Source organism: Dendropsophus ebraccatus, chromosome 4, assembly GCF_027789765.1.
Source record: "Dendropsophus ebraccatus isolate aDenEbr1 chromosome 4, aDenEbr1.pat, whole genome shotgun sequence".
Classification (NCBI taxonomy): Eukaryota; Metazoa; Chordata; class Amphibia; order Anura; family Hylidae; genus Dendropsophus; species Dendropsophus ebraccatus.
In genome coordinates, this window is record NC_091457.1 from 2,023,641 (window position 1) to 2,051,360 (window position 27,720).

The following is a 27,720-nucleotide window of genomic DNA, read 5'->3' on the forward strand; positions in this document are numbered from 1 at the left end:
GGGGCTGTGACTACCTCTCTATACACAGGATATACAGGGGGCGGGGCTGTGACTTACTCTCTATACACAGGATATACAGGGGGCGGGGCTGTGACTACCTCTATTCACAGGATATACAGGGGGCGGGGCTGTGACTTCCTCTTTATACACATAATACACAGGGGGTGGGGCTGTGACTACCCCTCTATGCACATATACAGGGGGTGGGGCTGTGACTTCCTCTCTATACACAGGATATACAGGGGGCGGGGCTGTGACTACCTCTCTATACACAGGATATACAGGGGGCGGGGCTGTGACTTACTCTCTATACACAGGATATACAGGGGGCGGGGCTGTGACTACCTCTATTCACAGGATATACAGGGGGCGGGGCTGTGACTTCCTCTTTATACACATAATACACAGGGGGTGGGGCTGTGACTACCCCTCTATGCACATATACAGGGGGTGGGGCTGTGACTTCCTCTCTATACACAGGGGGCGGGGCTGTGACTACCTCTCTATACACAGGATATACAGGGGGCGGGGCTGTGACTACCTCTCTATACACATGGTATATAGGGGGCGGGCTGTGACTACCTCTCTATACACAGGATATACAAGGGGCTGTGACTACCTCTTTATACACAGGATATACAGTGGAAGGGGCTGTGACTACCTCTCTATATACAGGATATACAGGGGGCGGGGCTGTGACTACCTCTTTATACACAGGATATACAGTGGAAGGGGCTGTGACTACCTCTCTATATACAGGATATACAGGGGGCGGGGCTGTGACTACCTCTCTATACACAGGATATACAGGGGGCGGGGCTGTGACTACCTCTCTATATACAGGATATACAGGGGGCGGGGCTGTGACTACCTTTCTATACACAGAATATACAGGGCCGGGGCTGTGACTACCTTTCTATACACAGGATATACAGGGGGCGGGGCTGGGACTACCTCTCTATGCACAGGATATACAGGGGGCGGGGCTGTGACTACTTCTCTGTATACAGGGGGCGGGGCTGTGACTACCTCTCTATACACAGGATATACAGGGGGCGGGGCTGTGACTACCTCTCTATACACAGGATATACAGGGGGCGGGGCTGTGACTACCTCTCTATACACAGGATATACAGGGGGCGGGGCTGTGACTACCTCTCTATACACAGGATATACAGGGGGCGGGGCTGTGACTACCTCTCTATACACAGGATATACAGGGGGCGGGGCTGTGACTACCTCTCTATACACAGGATATACAGGGGGCGGGGCTGTGACTACCTTTCTATACACAGAATATACAGGGCCGGGGCTGTGACTACCTTTCTATACACAGGATATACAGGGGGCGGGGCTGGGACTACCTCTCTATTCACAGGATATACAGGGGGCGGGGCTGTGACTACTTCTCTGTATACAGGGGGCGGGGCTGTGACTACCTCTCTATACACAGGATATACAGGGGGCGGGGCTGTGACTACCTCTCTATACACAGGATATATAGGGGGCGGGGTTGTGACTACCTCTCTATACACAGGATATACAGGGGGCGGGGCTGTGACTACCTCTCTATACACAGGATATAGATGTAATTCTTCCCTTTCTTGTCACCTTACAGAAGGATGTCGTCCAAACCGGCCACCTCTCCATTCACCTGTAAGGCAGATGGAGAGGAGGAGTTATCGGGAGGAGATCTGTCGTCACGGGATAAGGAGGACGCGGACGATCAGCACCTCGGGGGTCACCTGCCCCTCCATACCCTCCTGCACAACAAAACTCACCCCGAGGAATTGACGTCACTTGTCAACAGCATGCAGGCTGATGCCGACTGGGACAACATGATGTCCTCCCAGCAAAGAATGGTGAGTGTCAGGACTCTGACGCCCCCTCCAGCACAGGTATCACTACAGCGTTGTGCCCTCCGGCATCCTCAGGGTGGGTGTTGTAGTCACACTCAGAGCAGTGTCTCTGCTGTATACGTTCTGTGTGTTTGGGCTCAGGCCTCTGATAACCTTAGGGTGGGTGTTGTGGTCACGCTCAGCACGGTGTCTCTGCTGTATACGTTCTGTGTGTTGGGGCTCAGGTCTCTGGTATCCTCAGGGTGGGTGTTGTGGTCATGCTCAGCGAGGTGTCTCTGCTGTATACATTCTGTGTGTTTGAGCTCAGGTCTTTGGTTTTCCTCAGGGTGGGTGTTGTGGTCATGCTCAGCGCGGTGTCTCTGCTGTATACGTTCTGTGTGTTAGAAATCAGGTCTCTGGTACCCTCAGGGTGGGTGTTGTGGTCACGCTCAGCGCGGTGTCTCTGCTGTATACATTCTGTGTGTTTGGGCTCAGGTCTCTGGTATCCTCAGGGTGGGTGTTGTGGTCACGCTCAGCACAATGTCTCTGCTGTATACGTTTTGTGTGTTTGGGCTCAGGTCTCCGGTATCCTCAGGGTGGGTGTTGTGGTCATGCTCAGCGAGGTGTCTCTGCTGTATACGTTCTGTGTGTTGGGAATCAGGTCTCTGGTACCCTCAGGGTGGGTGTTGTGGTCACGCTCAGCGCGGTGTCTCTGCTGTATACATTCTGTGTGTTGGGGCTCAGGTCTCTGGTATCCTCAGGGTGGGTGTTGTGGTCACGCTCAGCGCGGTGTCTCTGTTGTATACATTCTGTGTGTTGGGGCTCAGGTCTCTGGTATCCTCAGGGTGGGTGTTGTGGTCACGCTCAGCGCGGTGTCTCTGCTGTATACGTTCTGTGTGTTTGGGCTCAGGTCTCCGGTATCCTCAGGGTGGGTGTTGTGGTCATGCTCAGCGAGGTGTCTCTGCTGTATACGTTCTGTGTGTTGGGAATCAGGTCTCTGGTACCCTCAGGGTGGGTGTTGTGGTCACGCTCAGCGCGGTGTCTCTGCTGTATACATTCTGTGTGTTGGGGCTCAGGTCTCTGGTATCCTCAGGGTGGGTGTTGTGGTCACGCTCAGCGCGGTGTCTCTGCTGTATACATTCTGTGTGTTGGGGCTCAGGTCTCTGGTATCCTCAGGGTGGGTGTTGTGGTCACGCTCAGCGCGGTGTCTCTGCTGTATACGTTCTGTGTGTTGGGAATCAGGTCTCTGGTACCCTCAGGGTGGGTGTTGTGGTCACGCTCACTGCTGTCACCAGTATCAGAGTAGGCCCATCTTGTTAAGCATTCACACCCTGGAATATGAGGTCATGTGCTGAATTCATCTTCTCTGTAATATTAATCACGGTCCCGGCCACATTGATGATTGATGACAAGATGGAGACCTGATTAATGGCAGCCTAGCGCGCCCTCCCCCTGCCCGTCACTCCATCCCCGCCACCGGGGACAGAACGTTACATACTCAGGTCCCGGCCTCACATCATGTTTGAGACACCAGCCGCTCACCCTGCGCTGCCGCCTGACAGCAGAGGAGAATGCAACGCATACCGCCCGTCGGCTGTCAGTGTCAGCAAATCTAGTCAGTGCCCCCCCCCCGTCTCTATCTCCTCTGTGTCCCCCCCTCTATCTCCGCTGTGTCCCCCCTCTATCTTTATTGTGTCCCCCTCTATCTCCACTGTGTCCCCCCTCTATCTCCTCTGTGTCCTCCTCTATCTCCTCTGTGTCCCCCCTCTATCTCCTCTGTGTCCCCCTCTATCTCCTCTGTGTCCCCCCTCTATCTCCCTGTGTCCCCCCTCTATCTCCGCTGTGTCCCCCCTCTATCTCCCTGTGTCCCCCCTCTATCCCCGCTGTATCCCCCCCTCTATCTCCACTGTGCCCCCCCCCCCTCTATCTCCTCTGTGTCCCCTCTCTATCTCCGCTGTGTCCCCCCCCTCTATCCCCGCTGTGTCCCCCCTCTATCTCCTCTGTGCCCCCTCTATCTACGCTGTGTCCTCCTCTATCCCCGCTGGGTCCCCCCTCTATCCCCGCTGTATCCCCCCCCTCTATCTCCACTGTGCCCCCCCCCCCCCTATCTCCGCTGTGTCCCCCCTCTATCTTCGCTGTATCCCCTTCTATCTCCCCCCTCTATCTCCGCTGTATCCCCCCCTCTATCTACGCTGTGTCCCCCCTCTATCTTCGCTGTGTCCTCCTCTATCCGTGCTGTGTCCCCCCTCTATCTTGCTGTGTCCTCCTCTATCCGCGCTGTGTCCCCCCTTCTATCTCCTCTGTCTCCCCCCTCTATCTCCGCTGTGTCCCCTCTCTATCTCCGCTGTGTCCCCCCCTCTATCCCCGCTGTGTCCCCCCTCTATCTCCTCTGTGCCCCCTCTATCTATGCTGTGTCCTCCTCTATCCCCGCTGTGTCCCCCCTCTATCCCCGCTGTATCCCCCCCTCTATCTCCACTGTGCCCCCCCCTCTATCTCCGCTGTGTCCCCCCTCTATCTCCGCTGTGTCCCTCCTCTATCTCCTCTGTGCCCCCTCTATCTCCGCTGTATCCCCTTCTATCTCCTCTGTCTCCCCCCTCTATCTCCGCTGTATCCCCCCCTCTATCTACGCTGTGTCCCCCCCTCTATCTCCGCTGTGTCCTCCTCTATCCGCGCTGTGTCCCCCCTCTATCTTGCTGTGTCCTCCTCTATCTCCGCTGTGTCCCCTCCTCTATCTCCGCTGTGTCCCCCCCTCTATCTCCGCTGTGTCCCCCCTTCTATCTCCGCTGTGTCCCCCCTCTATCTCCGCTGTATCCCCCCCTCTATCTACGCTGTGTCCCCCCCTCTATCTCCGCTGTGTCCTCCTCTATCCGCGCTGTGTCCCCCCTCTATCTCCGCTGTGTCCCCCCTCTTTCTTGCTGTGTCCTCCTCTATCTCCGCTGTGCCCTCCTCTATCTCCGCTGTGTCCCCCCCCTCTATCTTCGCTGTGTCCCTCCTCTATCTCCGCTGTGTCCCCCCCTCTATCTCCGCTGTGTCCTCCTCTATCTCCGCTGTGTCCCCTCCTCTATCTCCGCTGTGTCCCCCCTCTATCTCCGCTGTGTCCCCCATCTATCTCCACTGTGTCCTTCCTCTATCTCCGCTGTGTCCCCCCTCTATCCCCGCTGTGTCCCCCTCTATCTCTGCTGTGTCCCCCCTCTATCTCTGCTGTGTCCCCCCTCTATCTCCGCTGTGTCCCCCCCTCTATCTCCGCTGTGTCCCCCCTTCTATCTCCGCTGTGTCCCCTCTCTATCTCCTCTGTGTCCCCCCCTGTATCTCCGCTGTGTCCTCCTCTATCCCCGCTGTGTCCCCCTCTATCTCCGCTGTGTTCTCCTCTATACCCACTGTCCCCCCTCTATCTCAGCTGTGTCCCCCCTCTATCTCCTCTGTGTCCCCCCCTGTATCTCCGCTGTGTCCTCCTCTATCCCCGCTGTGTCCCCCCCTCTATCTCCGCTGTGTCCCCCCCTCTATCTCCGCTGTGTCCCCCCCTCTATCTCCGCTGTGTCACCCCTTTATCTCCGCTGTGTCCCCCCTCTATCTCCGCTGTGTCCCCCCTCTATCTCCGCTGTGTCCCCCTCTATCTCCGCTGTGTCCCCCCCTTTATCTGCGCTGTGTCCCCCCCTCTATCTCCGCTGTGTCCTCCTCTATCCCCGCTGTGTCCCCCCCCTCTATCTCCGCTGTGTCCTCCCTCTATCTCCGCTGTGTCCCCCCTCTATCTCTGCTGTGTCCCCAGCTATCTCCGCTGTGTCCCCTCTATCTCCGCTGTGTCCTCCCTCTATCTCCGCTATGTACCCCCCTGTATCTCCGCTGTGTCCTCCTCTATCCCCGCTGTGTCCCCCCTCTATCTCCGCTGTGTCCCCCCCCTCTATCTCCGCTGTGTCCTCCCTCTTTCTCCGCTGTGTCCCCCCCCTCTATCTTCGCTGTGTCCCCCCCTCTATCTCCGCTGTGTCCCCCCCCTCTATCTTCGCTGTGTCCTCCCTCTATCTCCGCTGTGTCCCCCCCCCTCTATCTCTGCTGTGTCCCCCCCTCTATCTCCGCTGTGTCCTCCTCTATCCCCGCTGTGTCCCCCCCTCTATCTCCGCTGTGTCCCCCTCTATCTCCGCTGTGTCCCCCCTCTATCTCCGCTGTGTCCCCCCCCTATCTCCGCTGTGTCCCTTCCTCTATCTCCGATGTGTCCCCTCTATCTCCGCTGTGTCCCCCCCCTCTATCTTCGCTGTGTCCTCCCTCTATCTCCGCTGTGTCCCCCCCCTCTATCTTCGCTGTGTCCCCCCCTCTATCTCCGCTGTGTCCCCCCTCTATCTCCGCTGTGTCCCCCCTCTATCTCCGCTGTGTCCCCCCTCTATCTCCGCTGTGTCCCCTCTATCTCCGCTGTGTCCCCCCCCTCTATCTCCGATGTGTCCCCTCTATCTCCGCTGTGTCCCCCCTCTATCTCCGCTGTGTCCCCCCTCTATCTCCGCTGTGTCCCCCCTCTATCTCCGCTGTGTCCCCCCTCTATCTCCGCTGTGTCCCCCCTCTATCTCCGCTGTGTCCCCTCTCTATCTCCGCTGTGTCCTCCCTCTATCTCCGCTGTGTCCCCCCTCTATCTCCGCTGTGTCCCCCCTCTATCTCCGCTGTGTCCCCCGCTATCTCCGCTGTGTCCCCCCTCTATCTCCGCTGTGTCCCCCCTCTATCTCCGCTGTGTCCCCCCTCTATCTCCGCTGTGTCCCTCCTCTATCTTCGCTGTGTCCCTCCTCTATCTCCGCTGTGTCCCCCCCTCTATCTCTGCTGTGTCCCCCGCTATCTCCGCTGTGTCCCCCCTCTATCTCCGCTGTGTCCCCCCGCTATCTCCGCTGTGTCCCCCCTCTATCTCCGCTGTGTCCCCCCTCTATCTCCGCTGTGTCCCCCCGCTATCTCCGCTGTGTCCCCCCTCTATCTCCGCTGTGTCCTCCCTCTATCTCCGCTGTGTCCCCCCTCTATCTCCGCTGTGTCCCCCCCCCGCCCCCGTTGCCGTGGATATTGGTGTTCCTCAGCTGCTGTCATGCAGTGTTATACTTTGTCAGGCGGTACTGATATGAATAGAGAGTAATGAGGACGAGACATCGACAAGAGCGCTGATTATTGCTGTCCGCAGCCGAGACCGCCACCACAACAATGTGCAGCCGCTATGCAGTCATGTATCAGGAGTCCGCCATGTTATACGTGTGCAGCCGCTGTACAGTCATGTATCAGGAGTCCGCCATGTTGTCTGTGTGCAGCCGCTGTACAGTCATGTATCAGGAGTCCGCCATGGTATACGTGTGCAGCCGCTGTACAGTCATGTATCAGGAGTCCGCCATGTTATACGTGTGCAGCCGCTGTACAGTCATGTATCAGGAGTCCGCCATGTTATACGTGTGCAGCAGCTGTATAGTCATGTATCAGGAGTCCGCCATGTTGTCTGTGTGCAGCCGCTGTACAGTCATGTGTCAGGAGTCCGCCATGTTATCTGTGTGCAGCTGCTGTATAGTCATGTATCAGGAGTCCGCCATGTTATACGTGTGCAGTCGCTGTACAGTCATGTATCAGGAGTCCGCCATGTTGTCTGTGTGCAGCCGCTGTACAGTCATGTGTCAGGAGTCCGCCATGTTATCTGTGTGCAGCTGCTGTATAGTCATGTATCAGGAGTCCGCCATGTTATACGTGTGCAGCCGCTTTACAGTCATGTATCAGGAGTCCGCCATGTTGTCCGTGTGCAGCCGCTGTACAGTCATGTATCAGGAGTCCGCCATGTTATCCGTGTGCAGCCGCTGTACAGTCATGTATCAGGAGTCCGCCATGTTATCTGTGTGCAGCCGCTGTACAGTCATGTATCAGGAGTCCGCCATGTTGTCAGTGTGCAGCCGCTGTACAGTCATGTATCAGGAGTCCGCCATGTTATCTGTGTGCAGCCGCTGTACAATCATGTATCAGGAGTCCGCCATGTTATACGTGTGCAGCTGCTGTATAGTCATGTATCAGGAGTCCGCCATGTTATACGTGTGCAGCCGCTGTACAGTCATGTATCAGGAATCCGCCATGTTATACGTGTGCAGCAGCTGTACAGTCATGTATCAGGAGTCCGCCATGTTATACGTGTGCAGCAGCTGTACAGTCATGTATCAGGAGTCCGCCATGTTGTACGTGTGCAGCCGCTGTATAGTCATGTATCAGGAGTCCGCCATGTTATACGTGTGCAGCCGCTGTACAGTCATGTATCAGGAGTCCGCCATGGTATACGTGTGCAGCCGCTGTACAGTCATGTATCAGGAGTCCGCCATGTTATCCGTGTGCAGCCGCTGTACAGTCATGTATCAGGAGTCCGCCATGTTATATGTGTGCAGCCGCTGTACAGTCATGTATCAGGAGTCCGCCATGTTGTCTGTGTGCAGCTGCTGTATAGTCATGTTTCAGGAGTCCGCCATGTTATACGTGTGCAGCCGCTGTATAGTCATGTATCAGGAGTCCGCCATGTTATACGTGTGCAGCCGCTGTACAGTCATGTATCAGGAGTCCGCCATGTTATATGTGTGCAGCCGCTGTATAGTCATGTATCAGGAGTCCGCCATGTTATACGTGTGCAGCCGCTGTATAGTCATGTATCAGGAGTCCGCCATGTTATACGTGTGCAGCCGCTGTACAGTCATGTATCAGGAGTCCGCAATGTTATACGTGTGCAGCTGCTGTATAGTCATGTATCAGGAGTCCGCCATGTTATACGTGTGCAGCCGCTGTACAGTCATGTATCAGGAGTCCGCCATGTTATACGTGTGCAGCCGCTGTACAGTCATGTATCAGGAGTCCGCCATGTTATACGTGTGCAGCAGCTGTACAGTCATGTATCAGGAGTCCGCCATGTTGTACGTGTGCAGCCGCTGTATAGTCATGTATCAGGAGTCCGTCATGTTATACGTGTGCAGCCGCTGTATAGTCATGTATCAGGAGTCCGCCATGTTATACGTGTGCAGCCGCTGTACAGTCATGTATCAGGAGTCCGCCATGGTATACGTGTGCAGCCGCTGTACAGTCATGTATCAGGAGTCCGCCATGTTATACGTGTGCAGCCGCTGTACAGTCATGTATCAGGAGTCCGCCATGTTGTCTGTGTGCAGCTGCTGTATAGTCATGTATCAGGAGTCCGCCATGTTATACGTGTGCAGCCGCTGTATAGTCATGTATCAGGAGTCCGCCATGTTATACGTGTGCAGCCGCTGTACAGTCATGTATCAGGAGTCCGCCATGTTATACGTGTGCAGCTGCTGTATAGTCATGTATCAGGAGTCCGCCATGTTATACGTGTGCAGCCGCTGTACAGTCATGTATCAGGAGTCCGCCATGTTATACGTGTGCAGCCGCTGTACAGTCATGTATCAGGAGTCCGCCATGTTATACGTGTGCAGTCGCTGTACAATCATGTATCAGGAGTCCGCCATGTTGTCTGTGTGCAGCCGCTGTACAGTCATGTATCAGGAGTCCGCCATGTTATACGTGTGCAGTCGCTGTACAATCATGTATCAGGAGTCCACCATGTTGTCTGTGTGCAGCCGCTGTATAGTCATGTATCAGGAGTCCGCCATGTTGTCTGTGTGCAGCCGCTGTACAGTCATGTGTCAGGAGTCCGCCATGTTATCTGTGTGCAGCTGCTGTATAGTCATGTATCAGGAGTCCGCCATGTTATACGTGTGCAGCCGCTTTACAGTCATGTATCAGGAGTCCGCCATGTTATACGTGTGCAGCAGCTGTACAGTCATGTATCAGGAGTCCGCCATGTTATACGTGTGCAGCCGCTGTATAGTCATGTATCAGGAGTCCGTCATGTTGTCCGTGTGCAGCAGCTGTACAGTCATGTATCAGGAGTCCGCCATGTTGTCCGTGTGCTGCCGCTGTACAGTCATGTATCAGGAGTCCGCCATGTTGTCCGTGTGCAGCCGCTGTACAGTCATGTATCAGGAGTCTGCCATGTTGTCTGTGTGCAGCCGCTGTATAGTCATGTATCAGGAGTCCGTCATGTTGTCCGTGTGCTGCCGCTGTATAGTCATGTATCAGGAGTCCGCCATGTTATACGTGTGCAGCCGCTGTACAGTCATGTATCAGGAGTCCGCCATGTTATACGTGTGCAGCCGCTGTACAGTCATGTATCAGGAGTCCGCCATGTTATACGTGTGCAGCCGCTGTACAGTCATGTATCAGGAGTCCGCCATGTTGTCCGTGGGCAGCCGCTATACAATCATGTATCAGGAGTCCGCCATGTTGTCCGTGGGCAGCCGCTATACAATCATGTATCAGGAGTCCGCCATGTTATACGTGTGCAGCCGCTGTACAGTCATGTATCAGGAGTCCACCATGTTGTCCGTGTGCTGCCGCTGTAGAGTCATGTATCAGGAGTCCGCCATGTTATACGTGTGCAGCCGCTGTATAGTCATGTATCAGGAGTCCGTCATGTTGTCCGTGTGCAGCCGCTGTACAGTCATGTATCAGGAGTCCGCCATGTTATACGTGTGCAGCCGCTGTATAGTCATGTATCAGGAGTCCGCCATGTTACACATGTGCAGCTGCTGTATAGTCATGTATCAGGAGTCCGCCATGTTATCTGTGTGCAGCCGCTGTATAGTCATGTATCAGGAGTCCGCCATGTTTGTACTACGCCATTCTTTCCTTTATGGTTTATCAGAATGTGGGGTGGCGGTATAACCGCTGGACATCACTGTTATGGGATCTGTGACGTATACGTTGGCTGGTGGGGGGGTCTCAGAGTCTGCTTCCCCTATCGGCCTTGTCTCCTCCTGCAGGGGACCCCGTGTGTATAACGTGTGAGCGGCCCCTCCAGCTGTATATGGGGGGAGGACACAGCAGCTGCTCCGGCGTTCCTCCGCACCGGACGCCTCCTACATGACAGATCCCACAATCTCTTACTACTGGAATTCCAGCAGCAGCCGATCAACGCGTCCGGTCGTCCCAACCGCACATTAACCCCTCTCCCTCCAGGAGGATGGGTGGTAAGTGTATGGGCGCCACCCAGGACCCTCACTGTATGGGGGTGCACTACATGTCTCCCTAAGGGACCCCCTGTATATCCTGTGTATAGAGAGGTAGTCACAGCCCTGCCCCCTGTATATCCTGTGTATAGAGAGGTAGTCACAGCCCTGCCCCCTGTATATCCTGTGTATAGAGAGGTAGTCACAGCCCCGCCCCCTGTATATCCTGTGTATAGAGAGGTAGTCACAGCCCTGCCCCCTGTATTTCCTGAGTATAGAGAGGTAGTCACAGTCCCGCCCCCTGTATATCCTGTGTATAGGGAGGTAGCCACAGCCCCGCCCCCTGTATATCCTGTGTATAGAGAGGTAGTTACAGCCCCGCCCCCTTTATATCCTGTGTATAAAGAGGTACTCACAGCCCTGCCCCCTTTATATCCTGTGTATAGGGAGGTAGCCACTGCCCGCCCCCTGTATATCCTGTGTATAGAGAGGTAGTCACAGCCCCGCCCCCTGTGTATCATGTGTATAGAGAGGTAGTCACAGCCCCGCCCCCTGTATATCCTGTGTATAGAGAGGTACTCACAGCCACGCCCCCTGTATATCCTGTGTGTAGAGAGGTAGTCACAGCCCCGCCCCCTGTATATCCTGTGTATAGAGAGGTAGTCACAGCCACGCCCCCTGTATACCATGTGTATAGAGAGGTAGTCACAGCCCCGCCCCCTGTATGTCATGTGTATAGAGAGGTAGTCACAGCCCCGCCCCCTGTATATCCTGTGTATAGAGAGGTAGTCACAGCCCCGCCCCCTGTATATCCTGTGTATAGAGAGGTAGTCACAGCCACGCCCCCTGTATACCATGTGTATAGAGAGGTAGTCACAGCCCCGCCCCCTGTATGTCATGTGTATAGAGAGGTAGTCACAGCCCCGCCCCCTGTATATCCTGTGTATAGAGAGGTAGTCACAGCCCCGCCCCCTGTATATCCTGTGTATAGAGAGGTAGTCACAGCCCCGCCCCCTTTATATCAGGTATATAGAGAGGTAGTCACAGCCCCGCCCCCTGTATATCCTGTATATAGAGAGGTAGTTACAGCCTCGCCCCCTGTATTGAGAGGTAGTCACAGCCCCGCCCCCTGTATATCCTGTGTATTGAGAGGTAGTCACAGCCCCGCCCCCTTAGTGACATCAGTCAAATAATTACATTGTTTTTGCCTTTGTACTTACTCATCCTCTCCGGTCTCCTGCTCCTGATCTGTATATATATATATATATATATATATATATATATATATATATATATATAGCCATCACTATGGGGGTCTCATCCTCTCCGGTCTCCGCCTCCTGATCTGTATATATATATATATATATATATATATATATATATATACACATCACTATGGGGGTCTCATCCTCTCTGGTCTCTGGCTCCTGATCTGTATATATATATATATATATATATATATAAAATGTACCCGGCGCTGCCCGGGTATAAATTGTCAGTGTGTTAATTAGATTTGTTCTAAGGTGCCCAGGAGGCCAAGCTAAAGGTATTGTTTTATCTGAGTTAATCAGTGGAATTAGTGTATACCTGTAGTGCATAGTTGGAGGGGTTCTTTATACCCACAATGTATAGTTTTTAGGGGTCTCGCATATCTGTAGTGCATAGTTGGGGGGGCTGTATACCTATCGTGTATAGTTGAGGGAGGTCCTGTATACCTGCAGTGTACAGTTGGTGAAGGTCCTGTATACCTGTACTGTATAGTTCGGGGGTCCTGTATACCTGTAGTATATAGTTGGTGCTGTATACCTGTAATGTATAGTTGGTGGAGGTCTTGTATACCTGTAGTATATAGTTCGGGGGTCCTGTATACCTGTAGTAAATAGTTTGAGGGTCCTGTATAACTATAGTATAGAGTTGGTGGAGGTCCTGTATACCTGTAGTGTATAGTTTGGGGTCCTATATACCTGTAGTATATAGCTGGTGGAGTTCCTGTATACCTGTAGTATATTTTGGGTCCTGTATACTTGTAGTATAGAGTTGGTGAAGGTGCTGTATACCTGTATTATAGAGTTGGTGTAGGTCCTGTATACCTGTAATGTATGGTTTTGAGGTCCTGTATACCTGTAGTGTATAGTTTGGGGTCCTATTTACCTGTAGTATATAGTTGGTGGAGTTCCTGTATACCTATAGTGTATAGTTTTGGGTTCCTGTATGCCTGTAGTGTATAGTTTGGGGTCCTGTTTACCTGTAGTATATAGTTGGTGGAGGTCCTGTATACCTGAAGTATATAGTTGGTGGAGGTCCTGTATACCTGTAGTATATAGTTTTGAGGTCCTGTATACCTGTAGTGTAAAGTTTGGGGTCCTGTATACCTGTAGTATATAGTTTTGTGGAGGTCCCGTGCACTTGTAGTGTATAGTTTTGGGGTCCTGTATACCTGTAGTGTCCTGTATACCTGCAGGGTTGTTGTTTACCCGTATGGCAGTGTTATTCAGTCACAGTGTGTCGGTATTGGTCATGTCTGGTATGGGGGTGTTATCCAGTCACAGTATGGCGGTATTGGTCAGGTCTGGTGTGGCGGTGTTATCCAGTCACGGTATGGTGGTATTGGTCAGGTCTGGTATAGCGGTGTTATCCAGTCACAGTATGGCAGTATTGGTCAGGTCTGATATGATGGTGTTATCCAGTCACAGTATGGTGGTATTGGTCAGGACTGGTGTGGCGGTGTTACCCAGTCACAGTTTGCCGGTATTGGTCAGGTCTGGTATGGCAGTGTTATCCAGTCACAGTATGGCGGTATTGGTCAGGTCTGGTATGACAGTGTTGTCCAGCACAGTATAGCGGTATTGGTCAGGTCTGGTGTGGCGGTGTTATCCATTCACAGTATGGCGGTATTGGTCAGGTCTTATATGACAGTGTTATCCAGTCACAGTATGGCGGTATTGGTCAGGTCTGGTATGACAGTGTTATCCAGTCACAGTATGGCGGTATGGGTCAGGTCTGGTGTGGCACTGTTATCCAGTCACAGTATGGCGGTATTGGTCAGGTCTGGTGTGGCACTGTTATGCAGTCACAGTATAGCGGTATTGGTCAGGTCTGGTGTGGCGGTGTTACCCAGTCACAGTATGGCGGTATTGGTCAGGTCTGGTATGGAGGTGTTATCCAGTCACAGTATGGCGGTATTGGTCAGGTCTGGTATGGAGTTGTTATCCAGTCACAGTATGGCAGTATTGGTCTGGTATGGCAGTGTTATCCAGTCACAGTATGGCGGTATTGGTCAGGTCTGGTATGACAGTGTTATCCAGCACAGTATGGCGGTATTGATCAGGTCTGGTGTAGCAGTGTTACCCAGTCACAGTTTGGTATACCTGTTGTGCCCTGTATATACATGTACGGTATGGATGGAGTAGGGGGTCCTGTATATACATGTACTGTATAGATGGAGTAGGGGGTCCTGCATATATATGTACTGTATAGATGGAGTAGGGGGCCCTGTATATACATGTACTGTATAGATGGAGTAGGGGGTCCTGTATATACATGTACTGTATAGATGGAGTAGGGGGCCCTGTATATACATGTACTGTATAGATGGAGTAGGGGGTCCTGTATACATGTACTGTATAGATGGAGTAGGGGGCCCTGTATACCTGTACTGTATAGAGGGAGTAGGGGGTCCTGTATATACATGTACTGTATAGATGGAGTAGGGGGCCCTGTATACATGTATTGTATAGATGGAGTAGGGGGTACTGTATATATATGTACTGTATAGATAGAGTAGGGGGTCCTGTATACATGTACTGTATAGATGGAGTAGGGGGTCCTGTATATACATGTACTATATAGATGGAGTAGGGGGCCCTGTATATACCTGTACTGTATAGATAGAGTAGGGGGCCCTGTATATACATGTACTGTATAGATGGAGTAGGGGGTCCTGTATATACATGTAGTGTATAGATGGAGTAGGGGGTCCTGTATACATGTACTGTATAGATGGAGTAGGGGGTCCTGTATATACATGTACTGTATAGATGGAGTAGGGGGCCCTGTATATACATGTACTGTATAGATGGAGTAGGGGGTCCTGTATATACATGTACTGTATAGATAGAGTAGGGGGTCCTGTATATATATGTACTGTATAGATGGAGTAGGGGGTCCTGTATATACATGTACTGTATAGATGGAGTAGGGGGTCCTGTATATACATGTACTGTATAGATGGAGTAGGGGGTCCTGTATATACATGTACTGTATAGATGGAGTAGGGGGCCCTGTATATACATGTACTGTATAGATGGAGTAGGGGGCCCTGTATATACATGTACTGTATGGATGGAGTAGGGGGCCCTGTATATACATGTACTGTATAGATGGAGTAGGGGGCCCTTTATATACATGTACTGTATAGATGGAGTAGGGGGTCCTGTATATACATGTACTGTATAGATGGAGTAGGGGGCCCTGTATATACATGTACTGTATAGATGGAGTAGGGGGCCCTGTATATACATGTACTGTATAGATGGAGTAGGGGCTCCTGTATATACATGTACTGTATAGATGGAGTAGGGGGTCCTGTATATACATGTACTGTATAGATGGAGTAGGGGGTCCTGTATACATGTACTGTATAGATGGAGTAGGAGGTCCTGTATATATATGTACTGTATAGATGGAGTAGGGGGTCCTGTATGTACATGTACTGTATAATTGGAGTAGGGGGTCCTGTATATACATGTACTGTATAGATGGAGTAGGGGGTCCTGTATACATGTACTGTATAGATGGAGTAGGGGGTCCTGTATATACATGTACTGTATAGATGGAGTAGGGGGTCCTGTATACATGTACTGTATAGATGGAGTAGGGGGTCCTGTATATACATGTACTGTATTGATGGAGTAGGGGGTCCTGTATATACATGTACTGTATAGATGGAGTAGGGGGCCCTGTATATACATGTACTGTATAGATGGAGTAGGGGGTCCTGTATACATGTACTGTATAGATGGAGTAGGAGGTCCTGTATACATGTACTGTATAGATGAAGTATGGGGTCCTGTATACATGTGCTGTATAGATGGAGTAGGGGGCCCTGTATATACATGTACTGTACAGATGGAGTAGGGGGTCCTGTATATACATGTACTGTGTAGATAGAGTAGGGGGTCCTGTATATACATGTACTGTATAGATGGAGTAGGGGGTCCTGTATATACATGTACTGTATAGATGGAGTAGGGGGTCCTGTATATACATGTACTGTATAGATGGAGCAGGGGGTCCTGTATATACATGTACTGTATAGTTGGAGTAGGGGGTCCTGTATACATGTACTGTATAGATGGAGTAGGGGGTCCTGTATATACATGTACTGTATAGATCGAGTAGGGGGTCCTGTATATACATGTACTGTATAGATGGAGTAGGGGGTCCTGTATACATGTACTGTATAGATGGAGTAGGGGGTCCTGTATACATGTACTGTATAGATGGAGTAGGGGGCCCTGTATATACATGTGCTGTATACATGGAGTAGGGGGTCCTGTATACATGTACTGTATAGATGGAGTAGGGAGGTCCTGTATATACATGTACTGTATAGATGGAGTAGGGGGTCCTGTATATACATGTACTGTATAGATGGAGTAGGGGGTCCTGTATACATGTACTGTATAGATGGAGTAGGGGGTCCTGTATATACATGTACTGTATAGATAGAGTAGGGGGCCCTGTATATACATGTACTGTATAGATGGAGTAGGGGGTCCTGTATATACATGTACTGTATAGATGGAGTAGGGGCCCTGTATATACATGTACTGTATAGATGGAGTAGGGGGTCCTGTATATACATGTACTGTATAGATGGAGTAAGGGGCCCTGTATATACATGTACTGTATAGATAGAGTAGGGGGCCCTGTGTATACATGTACTGTATGGATGGAGTAGGGGGGCCTGTATATACATGTACTGTATAGATGGAGTAGGGGGCCCTGTATATACATGTACTGTATAAATGGAGTAGGGGGTCCTGTATATACATGTACTGTATAGATGGAGTAGGGGGCCTTGTATATACATGTACTGTATAGATGGAGTAGGGGGCCCTGTATATACATGTACTGTATAGATGGAGTAGGAGGTCCTGTATATACATGTACTGTATAGGTGGAGTAGGGGGTCCTGTATACATGTACTGTATAGATGTAGTAGGGGGTCCTGTATCTACATGTACTGTATAGATGGAGTAGTAGGTCCTGTATATACATGTACTGTATAGGTGGAGTAGGGGGTCCTGTATACATGTACTGTATAGATGTAGTAGGGGGTCCTGTATATACATGTACTGTATAGATGGAATAGGGGGTCCTGTATATACATGTACTGTATAGATGGAGTAGGGGGTCCTGTATACATGTACTGTATAGATCATGGGTCTCAAACTCGCGGCCCTCCAGCTGTTGCCAAACTACAATTCCCATCATGCCTGGACAGCCAAAGCTAAAGCTTTGGCTGTCCAGGCATGATGGGAATTGTAGTTTGGCAACAGCTGGAGGGCCGCGAGTTTAAGACCCATGGTATAGATGGAGTAGGGGGCCCTGTATACATGTAATGTATAGTTGGAGTAGGGGGTCCTGTATATACATGTACTGTATTGATGGAGTAGGGGGTCCTGTATATACATGTACTGTATAGATGGAGTAGGGGGCCCTGTATATACATGTACTGTATAGATGGAGTAGGGGGCCCTGTATATACATGTACTGTATAGATGGAGTAGGGGGCCCTGTATATACATGTACTGTATAGATGGAGTAGGGGCTCCTGTATATACATGTACTGTATAGATGGAGTAGGGGGTCCTGTATATACATGTACTGTATAGATGGAGTAGGGGGTCCTGTATACATGTACTGTATAGATGGAGTAGGAGGTCCTGTATATATATGTACTGTATAGATGGAGTAGGGGGTCCTGTATGTACATGTACTGTATAATTGGAGTAGGGGGTCCTGTATATACATGTACTGTATAGATGGAGTAGGGGGTCCTGTATACATGTACTGTATAGATGGAGTAGGGGGTCCTGTATACATGTACTGTATAGATGGAGTAGGGGGTCCTGTATATACATGTACTGTATTGATGGAGTAGGGGGTCCTGTATATACATGTACTGTATAGCTGGAGTAGGGGGTCCTGTATACATGTACTGTATAGATGGAGTAGGAGGTCCTGTATACATGTACTGTATAGATGGAGTAGGGGGTCCTGTATATACATGTACTGTATAGATAGAGTAGGGGGCCCTGTATATACATGTACTGTATAGATGGAGTAGGGGGTCCTGTATATACATGTACTGTATAGATGGAGTAGGGGCCCTGTATATACATGTACTGTATAGATGGAGTAGGGGGTCCTGTATATACATGTACTGTATAGATGGAGTGGGGGGCCCTCTATATACATGTACTGTATAGATGGAGTAGGGGGCCCTGTGTATACATGTACTGTATGGATGGAGTAGGGGGCCCTGTATATACATGTACTGTATAGATGGAGTAGGGGGCCCTGTATATACATGTACTGTATAGATGGAGTAGGGGGTCCTGTATATACATGTACTGTATAGATGGAGTAGGGTGCCTGTATATACATGTACTGTATAGATGGAGTAGGGGGCCCTGTATATACATGTACTGTATAGATGGAGTAGGAGGTCCGGTATATACATGTACTGTATAGGTGGAGTAGGGGGTCCTGTATACATGTACTGTATAGATGTAGTAGGGGGTCCTGTATATACATGTACTGTATAGATGGAGTAGGGGGTCCTGTATATACATGTACTGTATAGATGGAGTAGGAGGTCCTGTATATACATGTACTGTATAGGTGGAGTAGGGGGTCCTGTATACATGTACTGTATAGATGTAGTAGGGGGTCCTGTATATACATGTACTGTATAGATGGAGTAGGGGGTCCTGTATATACATGTACTGTATAGATGGAGTAGGGGGTCCTGTATACATGTACTGTATAGATGGAGTAGGGGGCCCTGTATACATGTAATGTATAGTTGGAGTAGGGGGTCCTGTATATACATGTACTGTATAGATGGAGTAGGGGGTCCTGTATACATGTACTGTATAGATGGAGTAGGAGGTCCTGTATACATGTACTGTATAGATGAAGTATGGGGTCCTGTATACATGTGCTGTATAGATGGAGTAGGGGGCCCTGTATATACATGTACTGTACAGATGGAGTAGGGGGTCCTGTATATACATGTACTGTGTAGATAGAGTAGGGGGTCCTGTATATACATGTACTGTATAGATGGAGTAGGGGGTCCTGTATATACATGTACTGTATAGATGGAGTAGGGGGTCCTGTATATACATGTACTGTATAGATGGAGCAGGGGGTCCTGTATATACATGTACTGTATAGTTGGAGTAGGGGGTCCTGTATACATGTACTGTATAGATGGAGTAGGGGGTCCTGTATAGATGGAGTAGGGGGCCCTGTATATACATGTGCTGTATACATGGAGTAGGGGGTCCTGTATACATGTACTGTATAGATGGAGTAGGGGGCCCTGTATATACATGTGCTGTATACATGGAGTAGGGGGTCCTGTATACATGTACTGTATAGATGGAGTAGGGAGGTCCTGTATATACATGTACTGTATAGATGGAGTAGGGGGTCCTGTATATACATGTACTGTATAGATGGAGTAGGGGGTCCTGTATACATGTACTGTATAGATGGAGTAGGGGGTCCTGTATATACATGTACTGTATAGATAGAGTAGGGGGCCCTGTATATACATGTACTGTATAGATGGAGTAGGGGGTCCTGTATATACATGTACTGTATAGATGGAGTAGGGGCCCTGTATATACATGTACTGTATAGATGGAGTAGGGGGTCCTGTATATACATGTACTGTATAGATGGAGTAAGGGGCCCTGTATATACATGTACTGTATAGATAGAGTAGGGGGCCCTGTGTATACATGTACTGTATGGATGGAGTAGGGGGGCCTGTATATACATGTACTGTATAGATGGAGTAGGGGGCCCTGTATATACATGTACTGTATAAATGGAGTAGGGGGTCCTGTATATACATGTACTGTATAGATGGAGTAGGGGGCCTTGTATATACATGTACTGTATAGATGGAGTAGGGGGCCCTGTATATACATGTACTGTATAGATGGAGTAGGAGGTCCTGTATATACATGTACTGTATAGGTGGAGTAGGGGGTCCTGTATACATGTACTGTATAGATGTAGTAGGGGGTCCTGTATCTACATGTACTGTATAGATGGAGTAGTAGGTCCTGTATATACATGTACTGTATAGGTGGAGTAGGGGGTCCTGTATACATGTACTGTATAGATGTAGTAGGGGGTCCTGTATATACATGTACTGTATAGATGGAATAGGGGGTCCTGTATATACATGTACTGTATAGATGGAGTAGGGGGTCCTGTATACATGTACTGTATAGATCATGGGTCTCAAACTCGCGGCCCTCCAGCTGTTGCCAAACTACAATTCCCATCATGCCTGGGACAGCCAAAGCTAAAGCTTTGGCTGTCCAGGCATGATGGGAATTGTAGTTTGGCAACAGCTGGAGGGCCGCGAGTTTAAGACCCATGGTATAGATGGAGTAGGGGGCCCTGTATACATGTAATGTATAGTTGGAGTAGGGGGTCCTGTATATACATGTACTGTATAGATGGAGTAGGGGGTCCTGTATACATGTACTGTATAGATGGAGTAGGAGGTTCTGTATACATGTACTGTATAGATGAAGTATGGGGTCCTGTATACATTTGCTGTATAGATGGAGTAGGGGGCCCTGTGTATACATGTACTGTATAGATGGAGTAGGGGGTCCTGTATATACATGTACTGTATAGATGGAGTAGGGGGTCCTGTATATACATGTACTGTATAGATGGAGTAGGGGGTCCTGTATATACATGTACTGTATAGATGGAGTAGGGGGTCCTGTATATACATGTACTGTATAGTTTGAGTAGGGGGTCCTGTATACATGTACTGTATAGATGGAGTAGGGGGTCCTGTATATACATGTACTGTATAGATGGAGTAGGGGGTCCTGTATATACATGTACTGTATAGATGGAGTAGGGTGTCCTGTATACATGTACTGTATAGATGGAGTAGGGGGTCCTGTATATACATGTACTGTATAGATGGAGTAGGGGGTCCTGTATATACATGTACTGTATAGATGGAGTAGGGGGTCCTGTATACATGTACTGTATAGATGGAGTAGGGGGTCCTGTATACATGTACTGTATAGATGGAGTAGGGGGCCCTGTATATACATGTGCTGTATACATGGAGTAGGGGGTCCTGTATACATGTACTGTATAGATGGAGTAGGGGGTCCTGTATATATATATGTACTGTATAGATGGAGTAGGGGGCCCTGTATATACATGTACTGTATAGATGGAGTAGGGGGTCCTGTATATATGTACTGTATAGGTGGAATAGGGGGTCCTGTATATACATGTACTGTATAGATGGAGTAGGGGGTCCTGTATACCTGTACTGTATAGATGGAGTAGGGGGTCCTGTATATACATGTACTGTATAGTTGGAGTAGGGGGTCCTGTATACATGTACTGTATAGATGGAGTAGGGGGTCCTGTATATACATGTACTGTATAGATGGAGTAGGGGGCCCAGTATACCTGTACTGTATAGTTGGAGTAGGGGGCCCTGTATATACATGTACTGTATAGATGGAGTAGGGGGCCCTGTATATACATGTACTGTACAGATGGAGTATGGGGTCCTGTATATACATGTACTGTATAGATGGAGTAGGGGGTCCTGTATATACATGTACTGTATAGATGGAGTAGGGGGTCCTGTATATACATGTACTGTATAGATGGAGTAGGGGGTCCTGTATATACATGTACTGTATAGATGGAGTAGGGGGCCCTGTATATACATGTACTGTATAGATGGAGTAGGGGGTCCTGTATATACATGTACTGTATAGATGGAGTAGGGGGTCCTGTATATACATGTACTGTATAGATGGAGTAGGGGGCCCTGTATATACATGTACTGTATAGATGGAGTAGGGGGTCCTGTATATACATGTACTGTATAGATGGAGTAGGGGGCCCTGTATATACATGTACTGTATAGATGGAGTAGGGGGCCCTGTATATACATGTCCTGTATAGATGGAGTAGGGGGTCCTGTATATACATGTACTGTATAGATGGAGTAGCGGGCCCTGTATATACATGTACTGTATAGATGGAGTAGGGGGTCCTGTATACATGTACTGTATAGATGGAGTAGGGGGTCCTGTATATACATGTACTGTATAGATGGAGTAGGGGGTCCTGTATATACATGTACTGTATAGATGGAGTAGGGGGCCCTGTATATACATGTACTGTATAGATGGAGTAGGGGGTCCTGTATATACATGTACTGTATAGATGGAGTAGGGGGTCCTGTATATACATGTACTGTATAGTTGGAGTAGGGGGTCCTGTATACATGTACTGTATAGATGGAGTAGGGGGTCCTGTATATACATGTACTGTATAGATGGAGTAGGGGGTCCTGTATATACATGTACTGTATAGATGGAGTAGGGGGTCCTGTATACATGTACTGTATAGATGGAGTAGGGGGTCCTGTATACATGTACTGTATAGATGGAGTAGGGGGCCCTGTATATACATGTGCTGTATACATGGAGTAGGGGGTCCTGTATACATGTACTGTATAGATGGAGTAGGGAGGTCCTGTATATACATGTAATATATAGATGGAGTAGGGGGTCCTGTATACATGTACTGTATACATGTACTGTATAGATGGAGTAGGGGGTCCTGTATATACATGTACTGTATAGCTGGAGTAGGGGGCCCTGTATACATGTACTGTATAGATGGAGTAGGGAGGTCCTGTATATACATGTACTGTATAGATGGAGTAGGGGGTCCTGTATATACATGTACTGTATAGATGGAGTAGGGGGTCCTGTATATACCTGTACTGTATAGATGTAGTAGGGGGTCCTGTATACCTGTACTGTATAGATGGAGTAGGGGGCCCAGTATACCTGTACTGTATAGATGGAGTAGGGGGTCCTGTATACATGTACTGTATAGATGGAGTAGGGGGTCTACCAGTTATTACTGTGGATGTTGTGAGGCAGCTTCCCTAGCAACCATTGCTCCCTGTGAAAATGAAAGCAGTAATCCTATTGGTTGCTAAGGCTCCAACTGCCGTGTCTGCTGCAGCTAATTATATCACCTGTGTGTGCAGTGAGGAGATTTTCCCATTCATCTCTATGGGGCGCCTCTCTTTCCCCTCCCCCTCCCCTCCTGTACATCTGGCGGGGTCGGGACCTTCGCTATAACCTTCCCGGGCACCCAATGTATCTGTGGGCCAAATTTGGGGTCAAACGGTTCAGGCGTTTGGAAGTCTATAGAGGACAGACAGACAGACAGACAGACAGACTTTGATTTTTATGATATATATGTATATATATATATATATATATATATATATATAGCCATCACTATGGGGGTCTCATCCTCTCCGGTCTCCGGCTTTTTATCTGTATATACACTCACCGGCCACTTTATTAGGTACACCTGTCCAACTGCACGTTACCACTTAATTTCTAATCAGCCAATCACATGGCGGCAACTCAGTGCATTTAGGCATGTAGACATGGTCAAGACAATCTCCTGCAGTTCAAACCGAGCATCAGTATGGGGAAGAAAGGTGATTTGAGGCCTTTGAACGTGGCATGGTTGTTGGTGCCAGAAGGGCTGGTCTGAGTATTTCAGAAACTGCTGATCTACTGGGATTTTCACGCACAACCATCTCTAGGGTTTACAGAGAATGGTCCGAAAAAGAAAAACCATCCAGTGAGCGGCCGTTCTGTGGGCGGAAATGCCTTGTTGATGCCAGAGGTCAGAGGAGAATGGGCAGACTGGTTCCAGCTGATAGAAAGGCAACAGTGACTCAAATAGCCAACCGTTACAGCCAAGGTAGGCCGAAGAGCATCTCTGAGCGCACACTACGGCCAACTCTGAGGCAGATGGGCTACAGCAGCAGAAGACCACACCGGGGGCCACTCCGCTCAGCTAAGAACAGGAAACTGAGGCTACAATTTGCACAAGCTCATCGAAATTGGACAGTAGAAGATTGGAAAAACATTGCCTGGTCTGATGAGTCTCGATTTCTGCTGCGACATTCGGATGGTAGGGTCAGAATTTGGCGTCAACAACATGAAAGCATGGATCCATCCTGCCTTGTATCAGCGGTTCAGGCTGGTGGTGGTGGTGTCATGGTGTGGGGAATATTTTCTTGGCACTCTTTGGGCCCCTTGGTACCAATTGAGCATGGTTACAACGCCACAGCCTACCTGAGTATTGTTGCTGACCATGTCCATCCCTTTATGACCACAATGGACCCAACATCTGATGGCGACTTTCAGCAGGATAATGCGCCATGTCATAAAGCTAGAAGCATCTCAGACTGGTTTCTTGAACATGACAATGAGGTCACTGTACTCCAATGGCCTCCACAGTCACCAGATCTCAATCCAATAGAGCATCTTTGGCATCATGGATGTGCAGCCGACAAATCTGCGGCAACTGTGTGATGTCATCATGTCACTATGGACCGAAATCTCTGAGGAAGCTTCCAGCACCTTGTTGTATCTATGCCACCAAGAATTGGGGCAGTTCTGAGGGAAAAGGGGGTCCAACCCGTTACTAGCATGGTCTACCTAATAAAGTGGCCGCTGAGTGTGTGTGTGTGTGTATATATATATATATATATAGCCATCACTATGGGGGTCTCATCCTCTCCGGTCTCCGCCTCCTGATCTGTATATATATATAGCCATCACTATGGGGGTCTCATCCTCTCCGGTCTCCGCCTCCTGATCTGTATATATATATCTCTCCGGTCTCCGCCTCCTGATCTGTATATATATATAGCCATCACTATGGGGGTCTCATCCTCTCCGGTCTCCGCCTCCTGATCTGTATATATATATAGCCATCACTATGGGGGTCTCATCCTCTCTGGTCCCCCCCGGTGGTGTTTCGGGGACCTCGGTGGCGGCAGAGTACACACGGGTCGCCCGGCATCTTCAATCATTGATATTTTGGGATAAAAGGGGGGCGTTAATGTGCGGCGCTCGGGATCGGCAGCCCTCATTATCATCACTAATAGGAGCGGCGGATTTCTTGGAGAGAGACGACTATTAGCAGGAAAAGACGCTTTTAATTTGCTCTTTTTTGCCGTCTGCCTCCTTAATTGATAGTGTATGTAAGTGATCAAAGTTGGCGGATTTGCATAGTGTTCTACATCAAACACTCAAACATCCTCTGGGGTCCTCATAAAAAACACTTGCCACAGCAAAACAGCCACAGAAAGAGACGGGGGGAGGCAGCCTGGGGGCCCCCCAAATCCTGCAACTCAGCCGCAGGGCCCCCCAGACGTCATGTAATCCTCCGCACTCACACCCATTCCAGGAGGGGTTAACTGTGAGGAGGATGAGGAGGATAACAATGTGAGGGATGATTATAATGTCAGCGATATGCAGGATGATTGTCACTATATCAGCAGGAATGACACTGACAATGATGAGGGTGATGGTGATAATGATGAGGGTGATGACACTGACAATGATGAGAGTGATGTTGATAATGATGAGGGTGAAGACACTGACAATGATGAGAGTGATGGTGACAATAATGAGAGTGATGGTGACAATGATGAGGGTGATGGTGACAATGATGAGGGTGATGGTGACAATGATGAGGGTGATGGTGACAATGATGAGGGTGATGGTGACAATGATGAGGGTGATGGTGACAGTGATGAGAGTGATGGTGACAATGATGAGGGTGATGGTGACAATGATGAGGGTGATGGTGACAGTGATGAGAGTGATGGTGACAATGATGAGGGTGATGGTGACAATGATGAGGGTGATGGTGACAATGATGAGGGTGATGGTGACAATGATGAGGGTGATGGTGACAATGATGAGGGTGATGATGAGGGTGATTACACTGACAATGATGAGAGTGATGGTGACAATGATGAGAGTGATGGTGACAATGATGAGGGTGATGGTGACAATGATGAGGGTGATGGTGACAATGATGAGAGTGATGGTGACAATGATGAGGGTGATGGTGACAATGATGAGGGTGATGGTGATAATGATGAGGGTGATGGTAACAATGATGAGGGTGATGGTGACAATGATGAGGGTGATGATGAGGATGATGGTGACAATGATGAGGGTGATGATGACAATGATGAGGGTGATGGTGATAATGATGAGGGTGATAGTGACAATGATGAGGGTGATGGTGACAATGATGAGGGTGATGACACTGACAATGATGAGAGTGATGTTGATAATGATGAGGGTGATGACACTGACAATGATGAGAGTGATGGTGACAATGATGAGAGTGATGGTGACAATGATGAGGGTGATGATGACAATAATAAGGGTGATGGTGACAATGATGAGGGTGATGGTGACAATGATGAGGGTGATGATGACAATAATAAGGGTGATGGTGACAATGATGAGGGTGATGGTGACAGTGATGAGAGTGATGGTGACAATGATGAGGGTGATGGTGACAATGATGAGAGTGATGGTGACAATAATAAGGGTGATGGTGACAATGATGAGGGTGATGGTGACAATGATGAGGGTGATGGTGACAATGATGAGGGTGATGGTGACAATGATGAGGTCTGAATAGATCCCTTATAGGTAAAATGTCCAAATCATGAAGAGCCCATCCCGTGGTGAGGTTCCCTTTGATTCTACTTGAATAATACCTTGAAAATCTGTAGATGAGACAAAAATAGAGTTATAGATAGATAAAGATCATATCTAAAAAATCGCCATATATACAACTGTCCAACATATGGTATTGGAGGAAAACAATAATTCCTGTTATCTACATAAACGAGGTGTAATCTTGAACCCCTTGGGTTTTAATTAGAGATGAGCGAACCGGTTTCGGGTTCAAGTCCATCCAAACCCGAACGTTCGGTATTTGATTAGCGGGGGCTGCTGAACTTGGATAAAGCTCTATGGCTATGTGGAAAACATGGATACAGCCAATGACTATATCCATGATTTCCACATAGCCTTAGGGCTTTATCCAAGTTCAGCAGCCACCGCTAATCACATGCTCATCTCTAGTTTTAATGTGTCCAATTCATATATCCAGTGGAGTTCTCTCCTTTTAAGATGGGCGTGTCTGCCCCTCCTCTTATTTGTCGAACAATATGTTCCAAAAATACGATGCGTAATTGGTGCTCCTGATGTCCAAGTCAGAGAAGTGTTTGGAAACGGGTTAATCCTGTTTTAATTTCCGTATAGTATACCTGTGTTTTTACATCCAAAGATGTCTCTCCAACATATAGTAGTGGACCTGGGCATATGATCACATACACGACCCAGTCCGTTTCACAGGTAATATGTTGTCGAATTGGGTATTGTTTACCTGTAAGGGGTTGTACAAACGTGTCACCCTTACCTACAAACTTGCAGTAAACACATCTCCTACAGGGGCCACAACCAGGTTTTAGAGGGCCAAAGAGTAGTTGTGAAGATTTGGTAGTTGTAGTAGTATTGGCATGTACCAGTCGATCTGGTAAACTAGGGGCTATTTTGTATGAGAGGAGTGGTCTGTTTTGGAAACATTCCATATCCGGAAACCCTCTCCCCAGCACCCCCCAGTGTTTCTGGATAATATGTGCTATCTGCCCG

The 27,720-nt window shown here is 49.2% G+C and overlaps 1 protein-coding gene across 11 annotated transcripts in view; it reads left to right on the top strand.

Annotated features, from left to right (window-relative positions):
- Window positions 1-27,720, top strand: part of SOX6 (SRY-box transcription factor 6) — a 425,495-nt gene that overhangs the window by 161,242 nt on the left and 236,533 nt on the right. For 10 of the 11 annotated variants that reach the window (XM_069964997.1, XM_069964998.1, XM_069964999.1 and 7 more), the window contains one exon: window positions 1,619-1,862. The exons of the other annotated variant lie outside the window; for it this stretch is intronic. In XM_069964997.1, coding sequence (XP_069821098.1) covers window positions 1,619-1,862 — 244 coding nt within the window. The remainder of the gene's footprint in view (window positions 1-1,618; window positions 1,863-27,720) is intronic. 11 annotated transcript variants of the gene reach the window in all.